Source organism: Poecile atricapillus, chromosome 23 (assembly GCF_030490865.1).
Source record: "Poecile atricapillus isolate bPoeAtr1 chromosome 23, bPoeAtr1.hap1, whole genome shotgun sequence".
NCBI classification, from domain to species: Eukaryota; Metazoa; Chordata; class Aves; order Passeriformes; family Paridae; genus Poecile; species Poecile atricapillus.
The window spans coordinates 3,680,816-3,699,322 of NC_081271.1; the positions used below are offsets into that span (position 1 = coordinate 3,680,816).

The following is an 18,507-nucleotide window of genomic DNA, read 5'->3' on the forward strand; positions in this document are numbered from 1 at the left end:
CCCAGGAAGGGGCCAGCCAGCAGGGCTGTGCCAGCAGCTGACACAGCCCCCTGTGCTCCCTGACCCCCCAGTGCAGTGCTCCCCTGGGCACTACTACAACACGAGCGTCCACCGCTGCATCCGCTGCACCGTGGGCACCTACCAGCCCGATTTCCGGCAGAATTACTGCATCTCCTGCCCTGGCAACACCACCACCGACTTCGATGGCTCCACCTCTGTGTCCCAGTGCAAAAGTAGGCAAGCTGGGGTGCAACAGAAGGGGGGGACAGGTGTAGGGTCCTCCTTCAAAAGTATTAAAAATCTATAGAGTTTGGGGTTATTTCAGTGCTTTGTGCGTGCAGGCAGGCATGGGGTTGCCTAATGGGACAGTGCCCCTCTTTCCCAGTAAACCACCCCCAGTGGACCACCCCAGTGCCCCCATGCCGCTGGTTCCCAGTTGAACCGGTCTCCCTGCCTTGCAGACCGGCAGTGTGGAGGGGAGCTGGGTGAGTACACAGGCTACATCGAGTCCCCCAACTACCCGGGGAATTACCCCGCCAACATCGAGTGCACCTGGAACATCAACCCCCCGCCCAAGCGCAAGATCCTCATCGTGGTGCCAGAGATCTTCCTCCCCTCCGAGGACGAGTGTGGCGACGTGTTGGTCATGCGGAAAAACTGTAGGTAACCGAGCGGGCCGCGGTGCTCAGGGGAGGAGCTGGGGAGAAGAAGGTTGGGGTTTGGCAGAGCTGCCTTGTGCAGAGGGAGAAAGGCACATCCCTGGGCAGCAGGAGGGGAATTTTGGGAATAGGGTGAGTGAGGTGATGAGCATCACCCTGCCATCTGGGCGTCTTGCTGGATTTCAGGGATGCACACCTGGGCCTCAGCCTTTATTTTGGGGGTTAAAAGCCCCATCTGGTGCTTTCCAGAGTGCAGAAGTCCCTGGTATGTAACATGAGGGTTAGGGGGCTCAGCCTTGCTCAGCACAGACAATTCCCATCCCTGATGCCACCCTTGAGTAAAGCTACCGCAGCTCTCCTGATGGGCAACCAGCATCCTGTGTCCCCTTGCTGTTCCCTGCAGCCTCCCCATCTTCCATCACCACCTACGAGACCTGCCAGACCTACGAGAGACCCATCGCCTTCACCGCCCGCTCCCGCAAGCTCTGGATCAACTTCAAAACCAGTGAAGCCAACAGTGCTCGGGGCTTCCAGATCCCCTATGTCACCTACGACGGTGAGCGCGGGGCATGGGAAGATGCCACCCCAGCACACTGATGATTCTCCCCACCACAGTTTGGGACCCCCAGTTCACACCTTCTGTGTGTTTGGGGGGAGTGGACTGAAGGATGGAGAACAGAGGTTTGGGGACAAGTGGCAGCTCATGCCCTGTGTTTTTTGGCAGAGGACTATGAGCAGCTGGTGGAGGACATCGTGCGGGATGGAAGACTCTATGCCTCCGAGAACCACCAGGAGATCCTCAAGGTGAGCGTGTGCCCCCAGGTCTGTGTTACCCAGGGCTGTGGGGGATGAAGGAGAATCCTTCCCTTTGGGGATGCCTCCTGCTCTCCTTGCACTTGGGGCTTCAGTTCAGGGGAGCACGGGGGCGGGGGGGGGGATGATGAACCTCCCTCTGCCTCGGCTTCCCTGCAGGACAAGAAGCTCATCAAAGCTTTCTTCGACGTGCTGGCACACCCCCAGAACTACTTCAAGTACACAGAGAAGCACAAGGAGATGCTGCCCCGCTCCTTCATCAAACTCCTGCGCTCCAAAGTCTCTAGCTTCCTCCGGCCTTACAAATAGCCCCCTGTGCCCCGCCCCCCCCGGGCCGCCCCGCAGCCAAGGAAACACTCTTCTCCCTTCCTTCTCCTTTCTGATTTTTCCTTCCTCCGCCTGGCTCCGGCAGGATCGCCACCGCTCGTCCCGCAGACTTCCCTCCAGTATTTCTCCGCCGCTCCCTGCAGAGCTGCGCTCCCAGCCGGGGGCACGCTCCGGTCCCACCCAGCGGCGGTGAAGCCGCTCCCCTCTTCCGAAGCAGCTTCTTTTGGAAGGTTTTAGGAAACTGAAGCAGTGGTCCTTTCGCTGTCCCGTGTCCTCCCTTTGGTTTCCTTTACGCCAGGTCTGTTCCCGTTCCCTGGTGCCACCAGCAGCCCAGGACAGTGGGCTGGGGTCCTTGTCTTGCAGCCCCCGGGCTGGCTCCGGCCCCGCAGAGGAGCGCAGGAGCTGACACCGTGTCCACCGCAGCGCCGGGCCCCGGCTACCGGCACCGCTTTGCAGAGGTCGAGGGGAAGAGAACTGACAAAGCCGACTTGATTAAAAAGGAAATGCAAAGGAGTGATGGCAAAGCCCACCAGCGCGGCACCGTGGTGGCTCTGTCCCGCTGGAGAGCAGTGCTGGTGCTGGGAGGGAAGCGCAGCCAAGCCACGTTCCCGGAGAACAATGTCTGGCTGCACGGGAGAAAACAGGGAGCAAAGGAGAAGGACTTTCAGCCGGGTTCGATTTCTTTTTTCTTCCCCCCCCCCACCCCAGACACTTGTGCCAAGAAACCAGACTTTGTTACAAGCTCTGCCAAAGAGTAACTCGGAAAAGCAAGCTTTGAGAAGAGCAGGAGTTAATGTTTGTGCACTAGGATATCCTCCTTTCTACCTTTTTCATATGTATTAAGTGCAATCATTTGAGTCTTCCTTATATTATTTAGAGGGAAGTTGTTTTTGTTTTTTTTCTTACTAGAAATGACAATATTTATAACTGCCTGAGAAATGAGAATGTGTGTTTGCAAGAAAACAAAAACCACCCACCCAGAGCAAGCTGGGCCCTGGGCTGTGCTGACCAGCAGTGATGGCATCTTCAGGCCTCTTCTGCCACCTCTGTTCCCGATAAAAGCCCCTGTCTGGGGGGAGACGGTGCCTCTCCTGCTTGGAGCAATGGGGTGAGTTTTTGCAGAGAGTTGGAGGGGTCTTGGTCCATCCATGGGGGATGGAGTTGATCCTTTCAGACTGATCCACTGCAGTTTGGGCATTGTTCAGGCCCCAATGCGAGGGGGATCAAAACTCGGCCCTGTCACCTGCTTGTTGCAAACTATTTGCTTCCCTGCAGGGGCTCAGGGATGAGCCAACAGCTGCTGGGAGGAGAGAGGGCTAGCCCTCCACTGAGCCCCAAAATCTCTCCCCCAGGTACAGTGATCCCTTCACGGACCTGGGGAGGTTCTGTGCTTTTGATTCCCACCGGGCATTTCTGGCCCCATCCCTCTGTTGTGGGAGCCCTTCCCCAGGGAGCAGGGTGCAGATCCCGTGGGAAGACCCATCCTGCCACCCCATTTCACTGCATCTGCCTCCCCAGACAGGCTCAGCTGGGGACAGTGGCCAGGTGGACATCACTGATGGGTTTGTCCCCCCAGCATCTTCATGTGACAGACAGGACTTCCAGGGACAGGCAACTGCTGCCACCACTCATCCCTCCTCCCCAAGCCTCCTTACTTTTCCAGTCCCACCACCAGTTCTCAGCTGTCATCCTCCCCACACCTTCATCCCCATCTTCTTCCCCATCCTCTCAAAGAACTGGAGCTGCCAGTTCTTTGGACTTTACATAACTCTGCCAGTGCCAGGTCCCTTCCCATCACTGTCCCCACTTGCCCTTCACTGTTCCTTTGCCCACACCTGAGCCCAGCCCTGCTTTTAACAAACCATTTATTTATTGCTCTGCATGACCCACTGGGTCCATCTTTCCTGCATCTGGGGGAAGCAGCTGCTCATCCCTGTTTTCCCTGCTTGATCCACAGTGCTCCAGCACCCCAGGAGCCTCTCCCGGGCTCTGTGAGGGGCTGCAGGCAGGCTGACACTGGCACAGGGGCTGAGGTTTGTCAGTTGGAAAAGTCTGTCCTGATTCATCCCAGCTGTGGATTTTCCCCTCCTGCTGCTGGCTCCCAGCCTGTTTGGAAGCTCCACATCTGTGGGCTGAGCTCTTTGCCACTTGGTCACTGTCTGAAAGCAGCTGCTTTAATGCACAAAAGCTGCTGTAGGGATCTGGAGGGGTTTTGTGGCTCTGGGACAGTGGCGCAAGGCCAGTGACCTTTAAAAGGGTCCTTCGTATTTAGAAGGAAAAAAAAAAAAAGCCAGCAGCAAAAATAAAATCAGCCCAGGAATGACCAACTCTGCTGTGGTGCCCTGGAGGGCCATAGCCCCTGATGTCCACCAGTTCATTAACTTTGATTAACTGTGGCTGATCTAATGTCAGGTTACTGCCCAGCCTCAGCTGCCTTTGTAGGGCATTAGGCCCTTGCTGTGCCCTGGCCGCCACCCTTATCATGGCACCGGCCACCTCTGCTTCCTGAAGCAGCTGTGGAAGGACGAGGCAGGCAGCACATCTTTCTGGAATGGCCGAAGTATCTGGTAACGGTGTTCCCCCCTTCTCCTTTCACCAAATAGCTCAAAAATGCCCCAGAAATGCCCCAGGGTCCCTGGAGCCACCCACCCCACAGCAGCCCAGCCCCACTCCTCACCCACCCCCCAACTCAGCATGGGTTTGAAAGGCTGAAACTCACATCAGCCACCTCGGGGATCAAGGTTTTGAAGCTGTCAGGAGAAATGAGGGTTGTTGGGGTTTTGGTTTTTGGTTTTTTTTTCCACGTTGGAGTATTTATATCTGCCTTTTGCAGCGGGCCAGGACTTGCCATCTCCAGCAGAAACGATTAAAGTGATGAGCAAGATGTAGTTCATGAAGTTATTTGCACTTGATTAAAAGAAAAAAAAAAATGTTATTTGAACTTTGTAAAAAGAAATGTTTGCATTTTGTATTGTCTTTTTTTAATTATTAAATGGAATTTCTTGGTGTTGTGTTGATCTTTCAAAAACTGGCTCTGATGCTTATTTTAAAGGTTTCTAACAGCAGGATCCAGAGCTATTTTCATTGTTTTGTTCCCTCAGAGCCTGACAAGCTTTTCCAGGGCCCAAAGTATTTTTTCTCCCCTCCCGAGAAGTTTAAATGCTGCACTTCCCTAAGCTTTCCAGTCCCTACACAATGTATTTATTTACACACATTACTTAGATGCAACTAATTTCCTTTTTAGCCCAGAACATGGAGTTAGACTGGGTCACAGGGGATGGGAAACACTCTCTAACCTCAGCTCCAACCCCTATGCTGGGCTGCAGCTCTGTCCTTCAGCACCCCTGGACAATGCTCAAGTCCTCAGGAGCTGCCCCCTGGGCAGGTGTGGGGCACTTGCCCTTAAAGGCTTCTGCTGGCCCTCCCAGAGCAGGGCTGGGCTCTGCAGCAGGACCCAGATGAGCTCTGCACCAGGTAAGGCTCCTCTCTGTGGGATCTGGGCGCTACAGGTGCTGAACTTGCACCTGGCTGGGACACCTCTGCTCTGGGGAGAGTGGAGTCCTTTCCCCTCCCTCTCTGAATGCAGGGGGGGATGATGCTCCTTCCCTCAAAAGCTCAAATATCCCACTTGGTATTAATCTCTCTCTCAACTCAGCACAACATCTGAGGCCTTCCTCAGGAGGAAGTGAGCAGTTCTTGGGCAAACCCTCCCAAGGAGCTCTGGAGGAACAGAACCACACACAGCTGTGGGTGTCTGCAGAATTTATTGCTTCCCCCCTTTAGTAGAGGCGCTGGGGTTTCCCCATGGTGCTCTTGATGTACAGAGCTCGCACGTTCTGCCAGTTCTTCTTCAGCAGGGACACCAGGAAGTTGATGGCCAGGTGGATGTTGTAGACAAGCTCATCCTCTGTCATCTTCACGTGACCCACAGCCACAGCCAGACAGAGCACCTGGGGACAGACACAGGTACAGCTTTCACAGGCAAAGCAAAGGTGATAAGAGCTGACCCACTCATCAGTGTGTTGTGCTGTCCCATGGTTTGGACACGGGACATGGCTTCCCCAGCCCACCCACAGGCTTTTCCACCTGGCCTATGGCTCCCTGTAGCACCTGGATGCCACCTCTAACATGTGCAGACATGACTGGGTGAGGTGGGAGCACGGCTGCCTCCCACATATGGGACACCAGGAAGGAAGGACCTGTGGCACACTGTGAAGAACTGGCACAGGAGCACAGCTCAGCGTTACCCTGCTCTGCAAAGCCCACACCAGCTTCCCTTTCTGCCCCTGGGGCCAGCCCCCAGCCCTCTCTCTCTCTGCACTGTGACAAAGGCCCAGGAGGGCCACTCCTCCCGCCTGGCCTCCCTGAGCAGCCTGGAGGCCAACGCTCCCCACAGGCTGGAGTGAGCTGACAGGCCAAGTGTCAGGACATCATTAGCTCAGCTACTTCAAATGCTCAAGCATCTGAAAACCCTCACATCTGCAGTGTCCTCCCAGCTGTGCCCCCAGGAGTCACACCTGGCCCACTGACACAGGGTTAGGATGCCTGAACAGGGTTATTTTGGTTTGAGGGAGTCAGTTCACCTGAACAGCAAGAGTAGATCCCCACAGAGCTGCTCCCAAGTTCCCTCAGACAGAGTAAAGTCCCAGACTCACCCCCAAAAAAGCCCCACTCACACTCATCCCCCCACAGGGACACGCCTGGCCAGGTCCCCCTCCTTGAGCAGCACCCACATGCTGGGAGCAGCATTAAGTACACTGCATTGTTCTCAGCACTGAAACATCTAATCACTTCCTCATCATTTGTTCCAAGATCTGTCAACCACAGTTAAATTATTCCTCCTTTCTGGCTGGCCAAGGAACACTCCTGATACCATCTCCCTTTGCTGGAGGAAACTGCCAGTTTGAGGAACATTCGAGGGACACCTACAGCCCAACCCAGACATGGCAGAGACACAGAACAACCCCCAGGTATACAACTAAAGCCGTGCTTTACCTTCTTCATCTGAAACTTGATGGTCGATTTGACCTCATCCACCTTAGCCACCAGATTCTCATTGTGGGTGAGGAGAGAAGGGAATTTCCCAGCTTTGTTCAGGCCTGGGCCCAGGATTCGAGGAATTTGCTTGATCAAGGACTCGGAAGCCAGGAAGGCATCGTACTTCTTAGCTGCAAGGAGACAACCAGGGAGGTAAGGATGGACTCTGCTCCCACACCAACCTCCCAGCGAGGGACTCAGCTGAGAACATGCGACTCCCTGCTGCAATTTCAGTTCCCTGGGTCCCACCTAACTGGAGCTGGTTTTGCCTACAATCTCTGAGGAATGACTGCCACAGCATCCAGGCCCCAGCCTCACCCAACAGAGATTCCAAATAACAGCTTGCTCCCTGAAGGAACTGTTCTTTGCTAAGCCCCAGGTGACACTGATTTCATTCTGTTCACGTAAGAACTGCAAGACTAAAACACACTCTTGGCTTCTAGCATTTCTTGGCTTTTGCTGCCCTCCAGCTCCCCGACCAAGAAATTGAGGGACAAAACGAAGGGTGAAACTGTCGACAGGGACATTTTCAGTGTCTCTCCCTTCCTTGGACAATCAGCTCCAGTTCTGCAGTACTGACCTGTGAAACCTGCACTGTAAACAACCTGGTGGCTTTTCTGGGCAGATTTTGGTACTGGAGTTGACTCTGCTCAGCTTTTCAGCTCTGCAACTAACCATGATATGGAAATCCAAGCATAGGGAAAAGCCTTACTGACACTCACCCAGCTTCTTCACCAGCTTCTTGTTTTTGTTGAGCTTCTTTAGAGCTTCTATGTCCATGTGAGGGATGTCAACTGCTTTGGCCTCATCGCAGTGCTGCTGGTCCCCCAGCAGGCACACAGAGAATTTGGGTCGTGGCGTCGACTTCAACCTGCGGAAGGAAAGAAGGAAGGAAGGTCCAAGTCAGTGACCAGCCAGCACCACCCGCGTGTCGATGGAGCCAGCACGGAAACACCTTACCACAGCAAGGGGCATCCTGCACAGCCGCTCACCTGCCGTCCCCAGCAGGGCGGTGGGGACAGCCCGGGGGCTGCCGCACCTCCCCTCATGTTTTAAGACCCAGGGTGAGGGTCCGTCCAGCCGCTCCCACTGGGCCGAGGCGCACTGGACTCCCCAAGCGGTTCGGAGCTGCGGCGGCCCCGAGCAGGGCCGGGCAGAGCCGAAGGCTGGGTAGGAGCGAGAGAATGTCGAACCTGACGGTACCGGAGAACCGCTTGTCCTTCTGCGGGTCATAGTTCTTGAGGCTGATCTGCAGCTCCACCGTCTCCACAAACCTGCGGGAGGCACCGGGTGAGGCCTGGCCGGGCACGGAAGGGGGGAAGGCCGAGGCTGGGGGTGACACGTCCGCTCCCGCCGTGTCCGCGGCTCTTACTTGCGTTTCTTGGCACGGCTGCCGTGCAGCACCTCCTTCACCGCCTCGTACAGGGTGTCTCGGGACACTTTGCTGCTGCGGGGGGAACAACGCGGGCTCAAGGCCGGCTCCGCCCGGGACGCGGCCCCGAGCCCGACCCTGATCCCCGCGCGTTCCCCCCGCGATTGACCCCGTTGACCGGGCCCCGCCGGCGGCCCGGACAGCCCCGGGACCCCCCCGGGCGCGGATGACGGCTGACAGGGCGGATGGCGGCGGATGGCCACCGGACCCACCTCATGGCTGCGGCTGCTCGGACCGAAAGGGCGGAAGTGCCGCCGGCGCGGTATAAATACTGTCGACATCTCGCGAGAATCGAGCGCGCGATGCGGTGCCATATTGGGAACGGCGGGGAGCGGCCCCCTGGAGCCGCCATACTGGGAGCGGCGGGGGGAGGTGTGGGGAGCCTCCCCCGGCGGGCGGCCCGGCCGCATCTCCTTCCTTGTTAAATAAATAACCGGGATCTCTTTGCCTCCTGTTTCGGACTACCAGGCAGGAGTTCCTGCATCGCTTCACAGAGTATCCCAGGAGCCCTGGGTTGGCCTTAGCCAGCGCCGGGAAGGAGAAGGGGCGCGTGATGAGCTGCCGGGACAGGCCGGGCGCGGGCGGCAGCGCCGCCATCCCTGGCACAGGGCAGGTACCGCTGGCAGCCCTGGCCGCCCAGGGCAGCGGGGCCTTGTGGCTTCAGCGTTGCACCGCGCATGCGCCGCCGGCTGCGCCCCCGCGCGTTGGCCGCCCGGCGGCGCGCGCTGCCCGGCCCGGCCCGGAGCCTGTATGGCGGGCGCGAGCGGCTGCGCGCGGGCGGGGTGTGCGCCGCTGTGCGGGGTGCGCGGCGCCGGGTGCGGTGCACGTCGGGCCGGCGGCGGACCCGGGCCCGGCGGGTAGCTCAGGTCGGTGTGGGGGGTTGGGGGGCGGCGATGGCGGCCGGGCCCGGGAGCCGCCTCAGCTCCCTGGTACCGTGCGGGGGGAGCTCCCCGTGTCCCCGCCACCCCCGGGCCCTGCCCCCGCAGCCCGTGCCACGGTTTCCCCGGTCTCTTGGGGGGACAGCGGTGCGAGGCCGCCGCAGCGGCCACGGGGTAGCGCACAGGAGCCGCAGCCGGGTGTGGGGAGCGAGGGGCGAGGCGGCACCGAGCGGGCACCGAGCCGGGCTCGCCCCGAGTGGCGGCGGGGACGGACGGGGCGGTTTGCCTCGTTCCTGGAAATCGAACGATCAAATATTTGGTTATCTCAGAGGTCGCTCATGAAGAACGCGCTGTAGCTCCTTTGAAAGATAACCTATCAGCAGAGAGGCTCTTTAGCAAAATGTTCTTGTGGGGGTATGGAGGCATCGTTTGCTTAGAGCCTTGAAACTCTGTCCCTCAGAAGGCTCGGAATTAGTCAGGAAAGGGAGGAGAAAAGGACGATGCTTCCAGGGATAAAGCTCATCACCCTACCCCTGCTCCACAGGACATGCTCAGCCTGTAGGTTCAGGATTTAAAGTACTTGGAAACCCTGCAGATCATTTGGAGGACAGAAAGGGCTCGAATGTGTGTAACATTTGTCCTGTCTCTAAGAAGGGTCTGCCAGTTCACTGGCATGATGAGCATTATTTCATATTTGGCTGTGGAATAAATTGTTATCCCTGCCTGCCTTTAGTGTGTGAAGAATGCAGCATTGTCCAGCTTAATCCTTTATAGCCTTAAAAATCTTTTGAGGCCATTCAAGCCTTTACTAGTGTGCAAAAGTGGAGAAACTAAAGGAGAAGGAAAAACTAAGGGGAGAAATTGAAATGGAATTGTTCTTTTTACTTAAGGCTCCCAGCAAAGACGACAATCCCGTGTCCCACAGGCCCCTGGCTCTGGGCCCCAGTGCTCCCAGGCAGGATCCATGTGTGGGGAGTCGGGGCAGGATGGAGAGCCTGGGGCTGCCAGCAGTGACCCTTGGGGATGGCACCGCGGCCTACCTGCAGCAGGCTGGCAGAGGTAACACAGCCTTGGGCTGCCAGGGCTTAGAGTCTCTTCCTGGCTCTGAAATTAAAGTCAAACTCACCAAAAGTGCCTCTCACGGCAGGGGGGCTGCCAGATGTGCATGGCCACTTCACACGGGCAGCTGGTGACTGTTGGATTTGCACTGAAGTCTGATGTAAAATAAAATACAAATCAAACATGTCTCTGGTTTGGAAATGAAGCTGTGGAGATGGGAGAGCTGTTGCTGTAGAAAATAAAGGTGCTGTTCAGACTAGAAGAGCCCCATTCTTTCCAGAGTTGCTGTGGACAGGGAGCTGATGCTGTGACCTGCAGTGCTCTGCTCCACCAAAACTTCCCTTGGACTGAGCAGGTGGTTTTACAACACTGGTGTGCACAGAGTTTGGTTCACAGCAGTGCTTTTCTCACTCAAAGAAGTGCCAAATTCCACATCTGCTCTTACTCTGGTGTTTGTGAGGTGCCCCTTTCTCCAGCACCCGGTGCTCCCAGGTGGAGGAGTATGCTGTTTCCCAGCCTGCAGAACAGGATGGAGGAGTTGTGCAGCTCCATGTCTTGGGGTTGCTCTCCTGCTTTATTTTCTGTGCAAACTCACTGCAAGTTTATTACACATGTGGAACTGGGCTGTCTTGGAACCATCAGGTTGTGTGACACCCCCGCCCCCCCCAAACCTTATGCTCCAGGTGAAACCAACCTGGATTCTCCATGTTCAGTGAGATGGAGCAAAGGCCTCTCTGCATCAAATCATTTGGTAACTAAGTCATTATTAGGGTTTGCACAGTCAGGCTTTGGCAGAGTTCAGTCTCTACAGCCTGAACAGTCTACAACACTGGCAGCACTTTAGGCCCCTTAAGGTGCTGTAATTGTTTCCTAACAGTTGAGCCTCTGCCAAAGTAGTAGATAACTCTCCAGGCACTTGCTGATGCTACTTAGCACACCCAGTTGATATTTTTCTTCTAACACAAGTGTAATTGCTTTCTCTGTATGCTCTGTCTTTCTGCTCCTGGCATGAGGACCTGTGAGGGGCAGCTCCTCAGCAAGGAGTGCCTGAAGGTCTTTGTCCTGTGTCCTGTCTAGAAAAGTGCAATGCTGGCATTTTTGGGAAGTGGAGCCCCTCTGTGGGGGAAAACTGATCCATAACAGCCCAGAAGTGACAATTCCTCCCTTTTGGCGGACTGTGGGAAGTAAGTGGGACAGGAGGACTGGGCTCAGCAGCTGATGGATGGCATGTTTTAACTGTTCCAGGTGAAAAGCTGATTGAAGGGCAAGTCATTGAACTTGAAGATGGGACCACAGCTTATATCCATCAGGTGACAGTTCAGAAAGGTGAGGAACATACATCCCCCTCTTTCTGTTTGGAAGGACACTGTAGATGTGGCTGCAGCTCTCAGTGCTCCAGCATTTGGGCTCCTCTGTCAGTTCCAGCTTTCAAAAGTCCATGTGAGCGTAGGGCTTCCGTTGGGGTTTTCTTTCTTGTGGTTTTGAAGCTGAATAAACAAGGACATTGCCTGCAAAGCTTTTAGCAATCTGATGAGAAGGTGAATTTGGTGGAGGTGGAGACAAATGTTTAAGTGTCATTTCACCTGTGGGCTCTCCCTGTTGTCATACCACAAGTCCAGTGCGCTGTGTCCTGTGTTGGTGCCAGCCACTTAGTACACACAGAGCTTGTTTCATGTGGGAGCAGTTGGGCAGGAATTTCCTCTGAAGTGTGGGATAATATATTACTTCTGAGATAGGTGTTGGTTGGGGGGGGTCATGTGAGGATTGTTTGGAACAATGCCACCTTGGTCCTTGACCCATCAGCCAATGTCATCTCTGAAATCAGGTAACGTTAGTCTGAGAGGTGTTGGGAATCCAGTTCATGGTGCCAGGCACCAGAGTGGCACGGAGGAATCATCCTTGGCCATGCTAAGATGCAAAAGGGCAGGTAGAAAGAGCTCTGTTACTTTGGGCAGTCCCTTCCTTGATGCTCCCAGGCTCCTTGTATGCCACCTCCCTCTTCTATTCCCTAAAGGCTGCTTGAAATTGATGTTTTGTAGCTGGCTGTGCCCCTTTCACCTCTTCATCCACTTCCCTGCCTTCACATACATAGTGAGAGGGGTTCTCCTTCTCCCTCCCTTCTCCTTCTCTCTTCTCTCCTTCTCCTTCTCCCCTGCTTCCCCTGCCATAGGATGTTTGTGTTCTCCTTCACACACCCTGTGCCAGAGGCATTCTTCTTGTCTGGGATGTATGTCAAATAATTCATATAATTCATATGTCATGTACTTCAAAATGTCTGCATTGAGGCACTGCATTACTCCTTTGAGCAAAGGAAGAGGCAAATTGTGCATGAAGCCTTGAAAACCTCATCATTCACATCAGAAGGGCTCAAATGGTGCCTTAAAACCTACAGCTGTGGTTGCCTTTCAGGGCAAGCAGGCAGCCCGGTGTCCTCTCCTGTCTGAACTGCCACAGTATTCACCATCCTGACTCCTCCAGGAGGGTGTGTGGATGTATTTCTTTTCTTTTAGAGGCTGTGGCTTTTGAAGATGGGCAGCCAGTGGTACTGGAGGATGGCAGCACGGCCTTCATACACAGCACAGCTAAAGGTAAATCACTCCCTGATCTTTCCCTGGCAGCTGGAGAGAAGCTGCTGAAATATCTCAGGTTTCCATGGCTGGGGAGCTGAAGCACTTTTTTTCTGCCTCACACTGAGCCTTTTTTCAGCTGAATTTTTTTTCAGCTCTTTATCTGAAAGTTTCCTCCTGCAGAGAGTTATGAGCCTGGCACATTCCAGGCTGTCCAGCTAGAGGATGGCTCCACTGCCTACATCCACCATCCTGTCATCGTGGCACCTGGCAGCACCATCCTGGAAGTGCAGACAGAAACTGGGCTCAAAAAGTTGCCTGGGGATGAGGAAGATGATGGCTTTGATGTGGACACCATTAATGCATTGCAGGAGTATGGCAGGAAGGTGAGGGCACAGCATCTCTTGGCCTGAGTTTGTGCCCTCCCTTCAGCAGTGCTTGTGTGCATCTGTCTGGCAGCAGCAGCAGCAGCAGCTTTGAGAGAAGCAACTGGAAGGGCTCCAGTGTGAGTGCCACTGCTGAGGGGTGCCTGGCAGCTGGCGACACAGAGCCGGGGCTGTTTGGTCCCATGGAGTGCTGGGCCTGCCACCCTTAACCTGCTGCAGGCTCAGGTCTGGGAAGGGAGGAGAGCTGCTGTGATACAGCCTTTGGTGTGTCAGCAGTGGCTAAGCCATGGCCACTGTCCCCATGGTGACGAAGGCCTCAAAACCAAAACAGCTTCAGATCCTGATGTGCAGTCACTGCAGTGTCCCACCTCAATATCCCAGGTACTGCCTTTTTCTCCCATCTCCATAGTGCTGTGGAGCAGGGGCTGCCAGGAGGGTGCTGGCAGGGTGAGCTGGGCACAGACCTTCCTGCCGTGGCAGGCCCAGCCCCTACTCTCTGGGGAAGGGTGGGGTGGCACTGTGGCTGTCACTGCCTTCCTGCTCCACACTCTACAGGGAGGCACAAGCAGTGCCTGTGCTTCTTCACACACAGGGGTCTGATGAGGAAGAAGAGGGAGTGACAGACACCTGCCATATGAAGAGTAAGGACTCTAGCAACATCCTTTCCCAGGTCTGAATTTTTCAGTGACTGGAACTAGGCTGAACTCCTCTTTGCCACTAATTATAAAAGCGTTGTGGCTTCTCTGCCGAGTTAGCAAACACTAACTGCGCATATTTCAAATGAGCTGAGAAAAGGAGTTTTGTGTCTAACAACCCCCAGTGAGCTGGGAAGTCGGAGGGGAAAATGCAGGTTCCTAGAGCCCTGTAGCCTGGGCTTCACCATGTGGGTACAAGCTGGTTTGTAGGAACATGCAGGAGTGCATATATATGGCAAGGAGGGAAATATTTGTGTGGGCTTGGTGAAGCTGTGGTGGCTTGCTGGATTGATTCCACTACTTGTCTCAGCAGGATTTGCAGGAGGAGGAGGTGCAAAACAACAGGAAGGGGCAGCAGGTTGGCAGCAGAACTTTCCGCTGTGGATACAAAGGCTGTGGCCGCCTCTACACCACTGCCCACCACCTCAAGGTAAAGCAGGTGACATGGCAGTGTGCAGGCCAGGCCAGTCCCAGGTTACACTGCCAAAGCAGAATGCTCCGTTGTGTGCAGCTGAGTGACATGCTGAGCTCCTCAAGAGACCCAGACTCAATTGGCCAAGGTGAAATCCAACAGGGAATTTCAAATTCTCTCCACCAGCATTTTTCCAGTTTTCCTTCTTCCTTGCCTTGGACCTTATTCTAGGGACCTGTTCTTTCTTTCCCAGGTACATGAACGTGCTCACACAGGTCACAGGCCATACACATGTGACTTTCCAAGTTGTGGGAAAGCTTTTGCTACAGGTAAGAGTTCCTGTTCAGAGCAGATTTTGTTTTCTGTCCAACCCAATTCCTGCTGAGCTTCAGTCCTAACTCTGGTGCAGTAGAGCACAATAATCTAGAGCATCTAAAGCAAGGGAATCACAGCACAGGACTTCATTGATTGTGGGCAGATAATGGTGGAAGCAAGGTTGGAAGTGGTGTTAATGTTGGTTATTTCTTCCCTTTCAAGCTTTGCAGACACAACAGACACTCAAGTGCATGGACTGAGGGGTGCTTGTAATTGTGTTTCCTTCTCATTAGAAAATTAGTTGTGGTCTCTGTCCTGGACAGGGTATGGGCTGAAGAGTCATGTGAGAACACACACAGGTGAGAAACCCTACAAGTGTCCAGAAGACATGTGTAGCAAAGCCTTCAAAACCTCTGGGGATCTGCAGAAACACATCCGCACGCACACAGGTGAGCAGCACAGGGGAGGAACTGCACAGGGGGCAGCCCAGTGAAAGGGTCTCCAGGGCACTACAGGGGGCTGGCTGGTGGCAGGTCTCACCCACATCGCTCTGTCCATGCAGGTGAGCGTCCCTTCAAGTGCCCCTTCGTCGGCTGTGGCCGCTCCTTTACCACATCCAACATCCGCAAGGTTCACATCCGGACGCACACGGGTGAGCGGCCCTACGTGTGTGCAGAGCCTGGCTGTGGCAGGGGCTTCACCAGCGCCACCAACTACAAGAACCACATGAGAATCCACACAGGTAGGAGGGAGCAGCAGCAGGGAGATTGGTGGGGCTGGAATGGGCATTCCAAGCTGAACATCACAAGGGTGGATCTGGGGGAGCTGGAGGAAATCGTGGGAATTGCTTTATTGGATTGATTATTGTTCCAGAAGTATGTCTCCAGCTATTTGTTCTGGTGAGGAATCCCTCCCCAGAGCATGAGGAGAGTGAAGCTCAGCTCTGTGGCCTCTGCCCTAGGAGAGAAGCCGTACCTGTGCACTGTGCCAGGCTGTGGGAAGCGCTTCACAGAGTACTCCAGCCTGTACAAGCACCACGTGGTGCACACACACTGCAAGCCCTACACGTGCAGCAGCTGTGGCAAGACCTACCGCCAGACCTCCACACTGGCCATGCATAAGCGCAGCAGCCACGGCGAGCTGGAGGCCACAGAGGAGAGCGAGCAGGCCCTCTACGAGCAGCAGCAGCTGGAGGGTGAGCAGCCACTCCCCCCATCAAGGTGTGGCAAAGAGGAGGGAGGTGTCAGCAAGAGCAGGTATGCCCCTCTCAGACCCAAGTGTGTGCCGTGTTCTCCTGCCTCCCCATCAAATCCAGATCTATTGGAAGGTCCTTGCTGTAAGTCACAGATTGGGAATAGGCCCCTGCCCATTCTGTGGTACAGGAAGAGGTAAAGGCCCTTCTTGCCAGGCCATCATTGTGCTGGTGTCATCATGGTCTTGTGCTCTTTGGTGCTGGCCCTTGAGGCCACAGGCAGGTCCAGAGTCTAAGCATGTGCTTTCACTCTCTGATAATGCTGCTCTTCCCCTTTGATCCAGCTGCTGCGGCTGTTGACAGAGGCTCTCCACTGAAGAGTCAGCATATTGCTTTCCTGTCAGAGAGGGAGGAAGATGAAGAGGAAGATGCTGTTCCTACACAAGTCTCGCTTATCTCTCAGGATGGGACAGAGCAGGTATGGACATGGACAGCCTCCAGCATGTCAGGGACAGCAGTTATTATCTGAAGTGAGATTCTGTCTCTACTCAGCCATGGTGTTCTTTGCAGACCCTTTTTCCAGCATTTTTTCAGACCTTGGAGCTTTCTGGGCTCTTTCTGCCCTGAGGCCTCCTTCCTACAGCCTCACCCACTGCTGCAGTGTTGGTTTGGGGGTTCTCTGGTCCTGATGCCCCCCTTACTGATGTGGTCTCTGGGTGTTTGTGACTGGCAGCCCTTGGCTCCCTGCAGCTCCCCAGCTCTGCTGACCCAGGCTGGATCTGGAGTTGTTTTGTCATCACAGCAGTGCTTTTCTTGTACTTCCCTCCACCAGCTGCCCCTGTGCTGACTGGAAAAAACTTCCTTCTGTGGCACGAGGCAAAGGAAACAGCTGCCACCAGTGACCTGTTTCCTCTTAGCCTGAGATGCTGCAATGCACATCAGGTTGTCTCCGTCCAGGCTTGAGACAAAAGGCTGAATGGGAAGGGGAGATATGGTAGAAGGAGGAGGGCTGAAGACCCAAGCTCTGAGTTCTCTGTCATCAGTTTTATCCATGGCCCTGGGCAAAGTCCTTGGAGTTCCCTGTGCCTTGAGTCTTGCAGAGACCGTTTCCTCCTTGCCCAGACATTGCTGAACTCAGGAGTTGCCTAAGACTCCCTGAGCATCTGCTGTCATCCCCAGGTCAGTCTGTCTCAGGAAGAGCTGCAGGCCCTGGGCAGTGCCATCAGCGTGGTGACGCAGAGCAAGGCCCTCGCTGTGCCTGAGGGAGAGCTGGCCGGTGGTGACACTGGGACCATGACTGTGGACAACACCAATGGCACTGAGGCACAGGAGGTACAGACAAAGCTGGGACTGTCCCTAATTCCTCTGCTAGATAAGAACTGCATTTTCTTTTAAAACATGATCATCTGAACTTTTCCCAGGTGACCATAGTCGCCTCTGGGGCAGTGGTATCAGAGGAATCAGACATGGCCCTGCTCTGTCATCAGCAGGTGGCATTGCTGGCCACCTCCCATGGCACCCACATTGCTGTTCAGGTACCACATGGCTCTTGCCACCATCCCCTTCACTCCCTGGCCACCTGCTGCCTGCAGCACTTGCCCTCTGGCCCTGCTGCATCACTGCTTGCCCAGGGGGCTTGCTCGTTGATTCACAGATGCCCTGTGTGCAGAGGACAGCAGGGACATCCTGCTGGGATTGCAGAATGCCCCTTTGTAAACAGCCTCTGCTTCCCATCTGTGTCACCCACCTGTGTCACCACTCTGTCCTGCTGGGAGCCACCCTGAGCTGCCTTTTGGGAGTTCATTACTCACTCTCTCTCTCCCCCTTCTCTCCCCCTTCCCTCCCCCAGCTGGAAGAGCAGCAGAGCCTGGAGGAAGCACTCAGCATGGCCACAGCAGTCATCCACTACGAGCCAGTAGCAGCTAACACAGCCCTGCCTGAGAAGGGCAGCTGAGACCAGCAGAGCAGTCGGGGCAGGGGGAGTGGCAGCCCCAGGCTGCCGTGTGCAGGGGAGGCGGGTGCTGCAGGCAGGACATGGGGCAGGGACAGTGTCTGAGCCAGTGCCAGCGTGTGCTCTGTTCCAGCCAGGACACTGGCAGGGCAGCACGGGGCTGCTGGGGTGACCCTGTCTGAAGGGCTCTTCCCTCCAGGGAGGGAGGGAAAATACACTGGGCTGCTGCCTGCTCCTGGGCTCTGAGCAGCAGCCCTCTTTTGAGGGGCACTTCCTGCCCTCTCCCTCTAGGAATGGTCTGACAGCTCCCCTTTCTTGCCCACCCCTCCAGCTCAGGCGCGAGTGGGCAGCACATGCACAGAAGCAATAAAGACCCATCAGAGCAAGTCCAGGCTGTCCTGAGCTCGGTATGGAGGGTGGCCAGCTCCTTTCACTGGAGCCAGCACTGGGATGACTCCACCAGCAGTTCTCCCATCTCTTTGTCATGCTCCTTTCTCAAGCAAGGCTTCCATGGCAGACTCCTTGGCTGTGAACCAGAGCTGCCAGCACTTACCAGGAGCTGAACTAGACCTGGATATAAATGCTGAGTTGAAATGAAAAAATAAAAATTTTGTTTTTAAAAGGACTCCCTTTCTCTTTGGTGGAAGCTGGGAGGGGGTGAGATGAATGTTGGTGTTTAGCAGCTGTAAGAATTAAGGACATTGAGGAGATTTGAGATTTGTGGAACTGACCAAACATGTCCTGCCAAAGCAGCAGCTGTCCCAGGGGAGGGCAGGGAGCAGGG

General features: G+C 55.2%; 3 protein-coding genes across 6 annotated transcripts in view; 2 read left to right on the forward strand and 1 right to left on the reverse strand.

Moving 5' to 3' along the window:
* The window catches only part of SCUBE3 (signal peptide, CUB domain and EGF like domain containing 3), a 31,299-nt gene extending 26,383 nt beyond the window's left edge, over nucleotides 1-4,916 (forward strand). Inside the window, exons 20-24 of the mRNA XM_058855576.1 lie at nucleotides 72-233; nucleotides 462-659; nucleotides 1,063-1,215; nucleotides 1,384-1,463; nucleotides 1,632-4,916. Of these exons, the coding sequence (XP_058711559.1) occupies nucleotides 72-233; nucleotides 462-659; nucleotides 1,063-1,215; nucleotides 1,384-1,463; nucleotides 1,632-1,781 (743 nt within the window). The 3' untranslated portion in view covers nucleotides 1,782-4,916. The remainder of the gene's footprint in view (nucleotides 1-71; nucleotides 234-461; nucleotides 660-1,062; nucleotides 1,216-1,383; nucleotides 1,464-1,631) is intronic.
* Nucleotides 4,917-5,544: 628 nt separating this feature from the next.
* RPL10A (ribosomal protein L10a) lies at nucleotides 5,545-8,635 on the reverse strand. The gene is made up of 6 exons (XM_058855735.1): nucleotides 8,481-8,635; nucleotides 8,209-8,283; nucleotides 8,030-8,110; nucleotides 7,559-7,707; nucleotides 6,795-6,967; nucleotides 5,545-5,749 (listed from the first exon to the last, which is right to left on the reverse strand). Exons 1-6 carry the CDS (start codon nucleotides 8,618-8,620, stop codon nucleotides 5,579-5,581), a joined length of 789 nt encoding a protein of 262 aa, XP_058711718.1. The 5' UTR covers nucleotides 8,621-8,635; the 3' UTR covers nucleotides 5,545-5,578.
* Nucleotides 8,636-8,648: 13 nt separating this feature from the next.
* ZNF76 (zinc finger protein 76) lies at nucleotides 8,649-18,335 on the forward strand. Of its 4 annotated transcripts, XM_058855729.1 has the most exons (16): nucleotides 8,654-8,881; nucleotides 10,037-10,205; nucleotides 11,451-11,531; nucleotides 12,716-12,793; nucleotides 12,956-13,158; nucleotides 13,378-13,539; nucleotides 13,751-13,828; nucleotides 14,167-14,283; nucleotides 14,519-14,594; nucleotides 14,904-15,029; nucleotides 15,143-15,322; nucleotides 15,542-15,775; nucleotides 16,117-16,250; nucleotides 16,952-17,104; nucleotides 17,194-17,307; nucleotides 17,622-18,335. In XM_058855729.1, the coding sequence occupies exons 1-16, from the start codon at nucleotides 8,822-8,824 to the stop codon at nucleotides 17,724-17,726; spliced, it is 2,070 nt and encodes a 689-aa protein (XP_058711712.1). In that variant the 5' UTR covers nucleotides 8,654-8,821; the 3' UTR covers nucleotides 17,727-18,335. The 4 variants fall into 4 exon arrangements, with proteins under 4 accessions (XP_058711711.1, XP_058711714.1, XP_058711712.1 ...); XM_058855728.1 differs by lacking the exon at nucleotides 17,622-18,335 and having other exon boundaries at nucleotides 8,649-8,881; nucleotides 17,194-17,609; XM_058855730.1 differs by lacking the exons at nucleotides 8,654-8,881; nucleotides 17,622-18,335 and adding an exon at nucleotides 9,071-9,134 and having other exon boundaries at nucleotides 17,194-17,609.
* The last annotated feature ends 172 nt before the right edge of the window (nucleotides 18,336-18,507 follow it).

Coding starts and splice junctions, on each gene's coding strand:
- RPL10A (XM_058855735.1), bottom strand. CDS start 8,620: ATGGCGGCTCCAGGGGGCCGCTCCCCGCCGTTCCCAATATGGCACCGC. Junction 8,111..8,208: donor AGCCGTGCCAAGAAACGCAA/GTAAGAGCCGCG, acceptor TGCCTCCCGCAG/GTTTGTGGAGACGGTGGAGC. Junction 7,708..8,029: donor CGGTTCTCCGGTACCGTCAG/GTTCGACATTCT, acceptor TTCCTTCCGCAG/GTTGAAGTCGACGCCACGAC.
- ZNF76 (XM_058855728.1), top strand. CDS start 8,822: ATGAGCTGCCGGGACAGGCCGGGCGCGGGCGGCAGCGCCGCCATCCCT. Junction 12,794..12,955: donor CATACACAGCACAGCTAAAG/GTAAATCACTCC, acceptor TTCCTCCTGCAG/AGAGTTATGAGCCTGGCACA. Junction 16,251..16,951: donor CTCAGGATGGGACAGAGCAG/GTATGGACATGG, acceptor TGTCATCCCCAG/GTCAGTCTGTCTCAGGAAGA.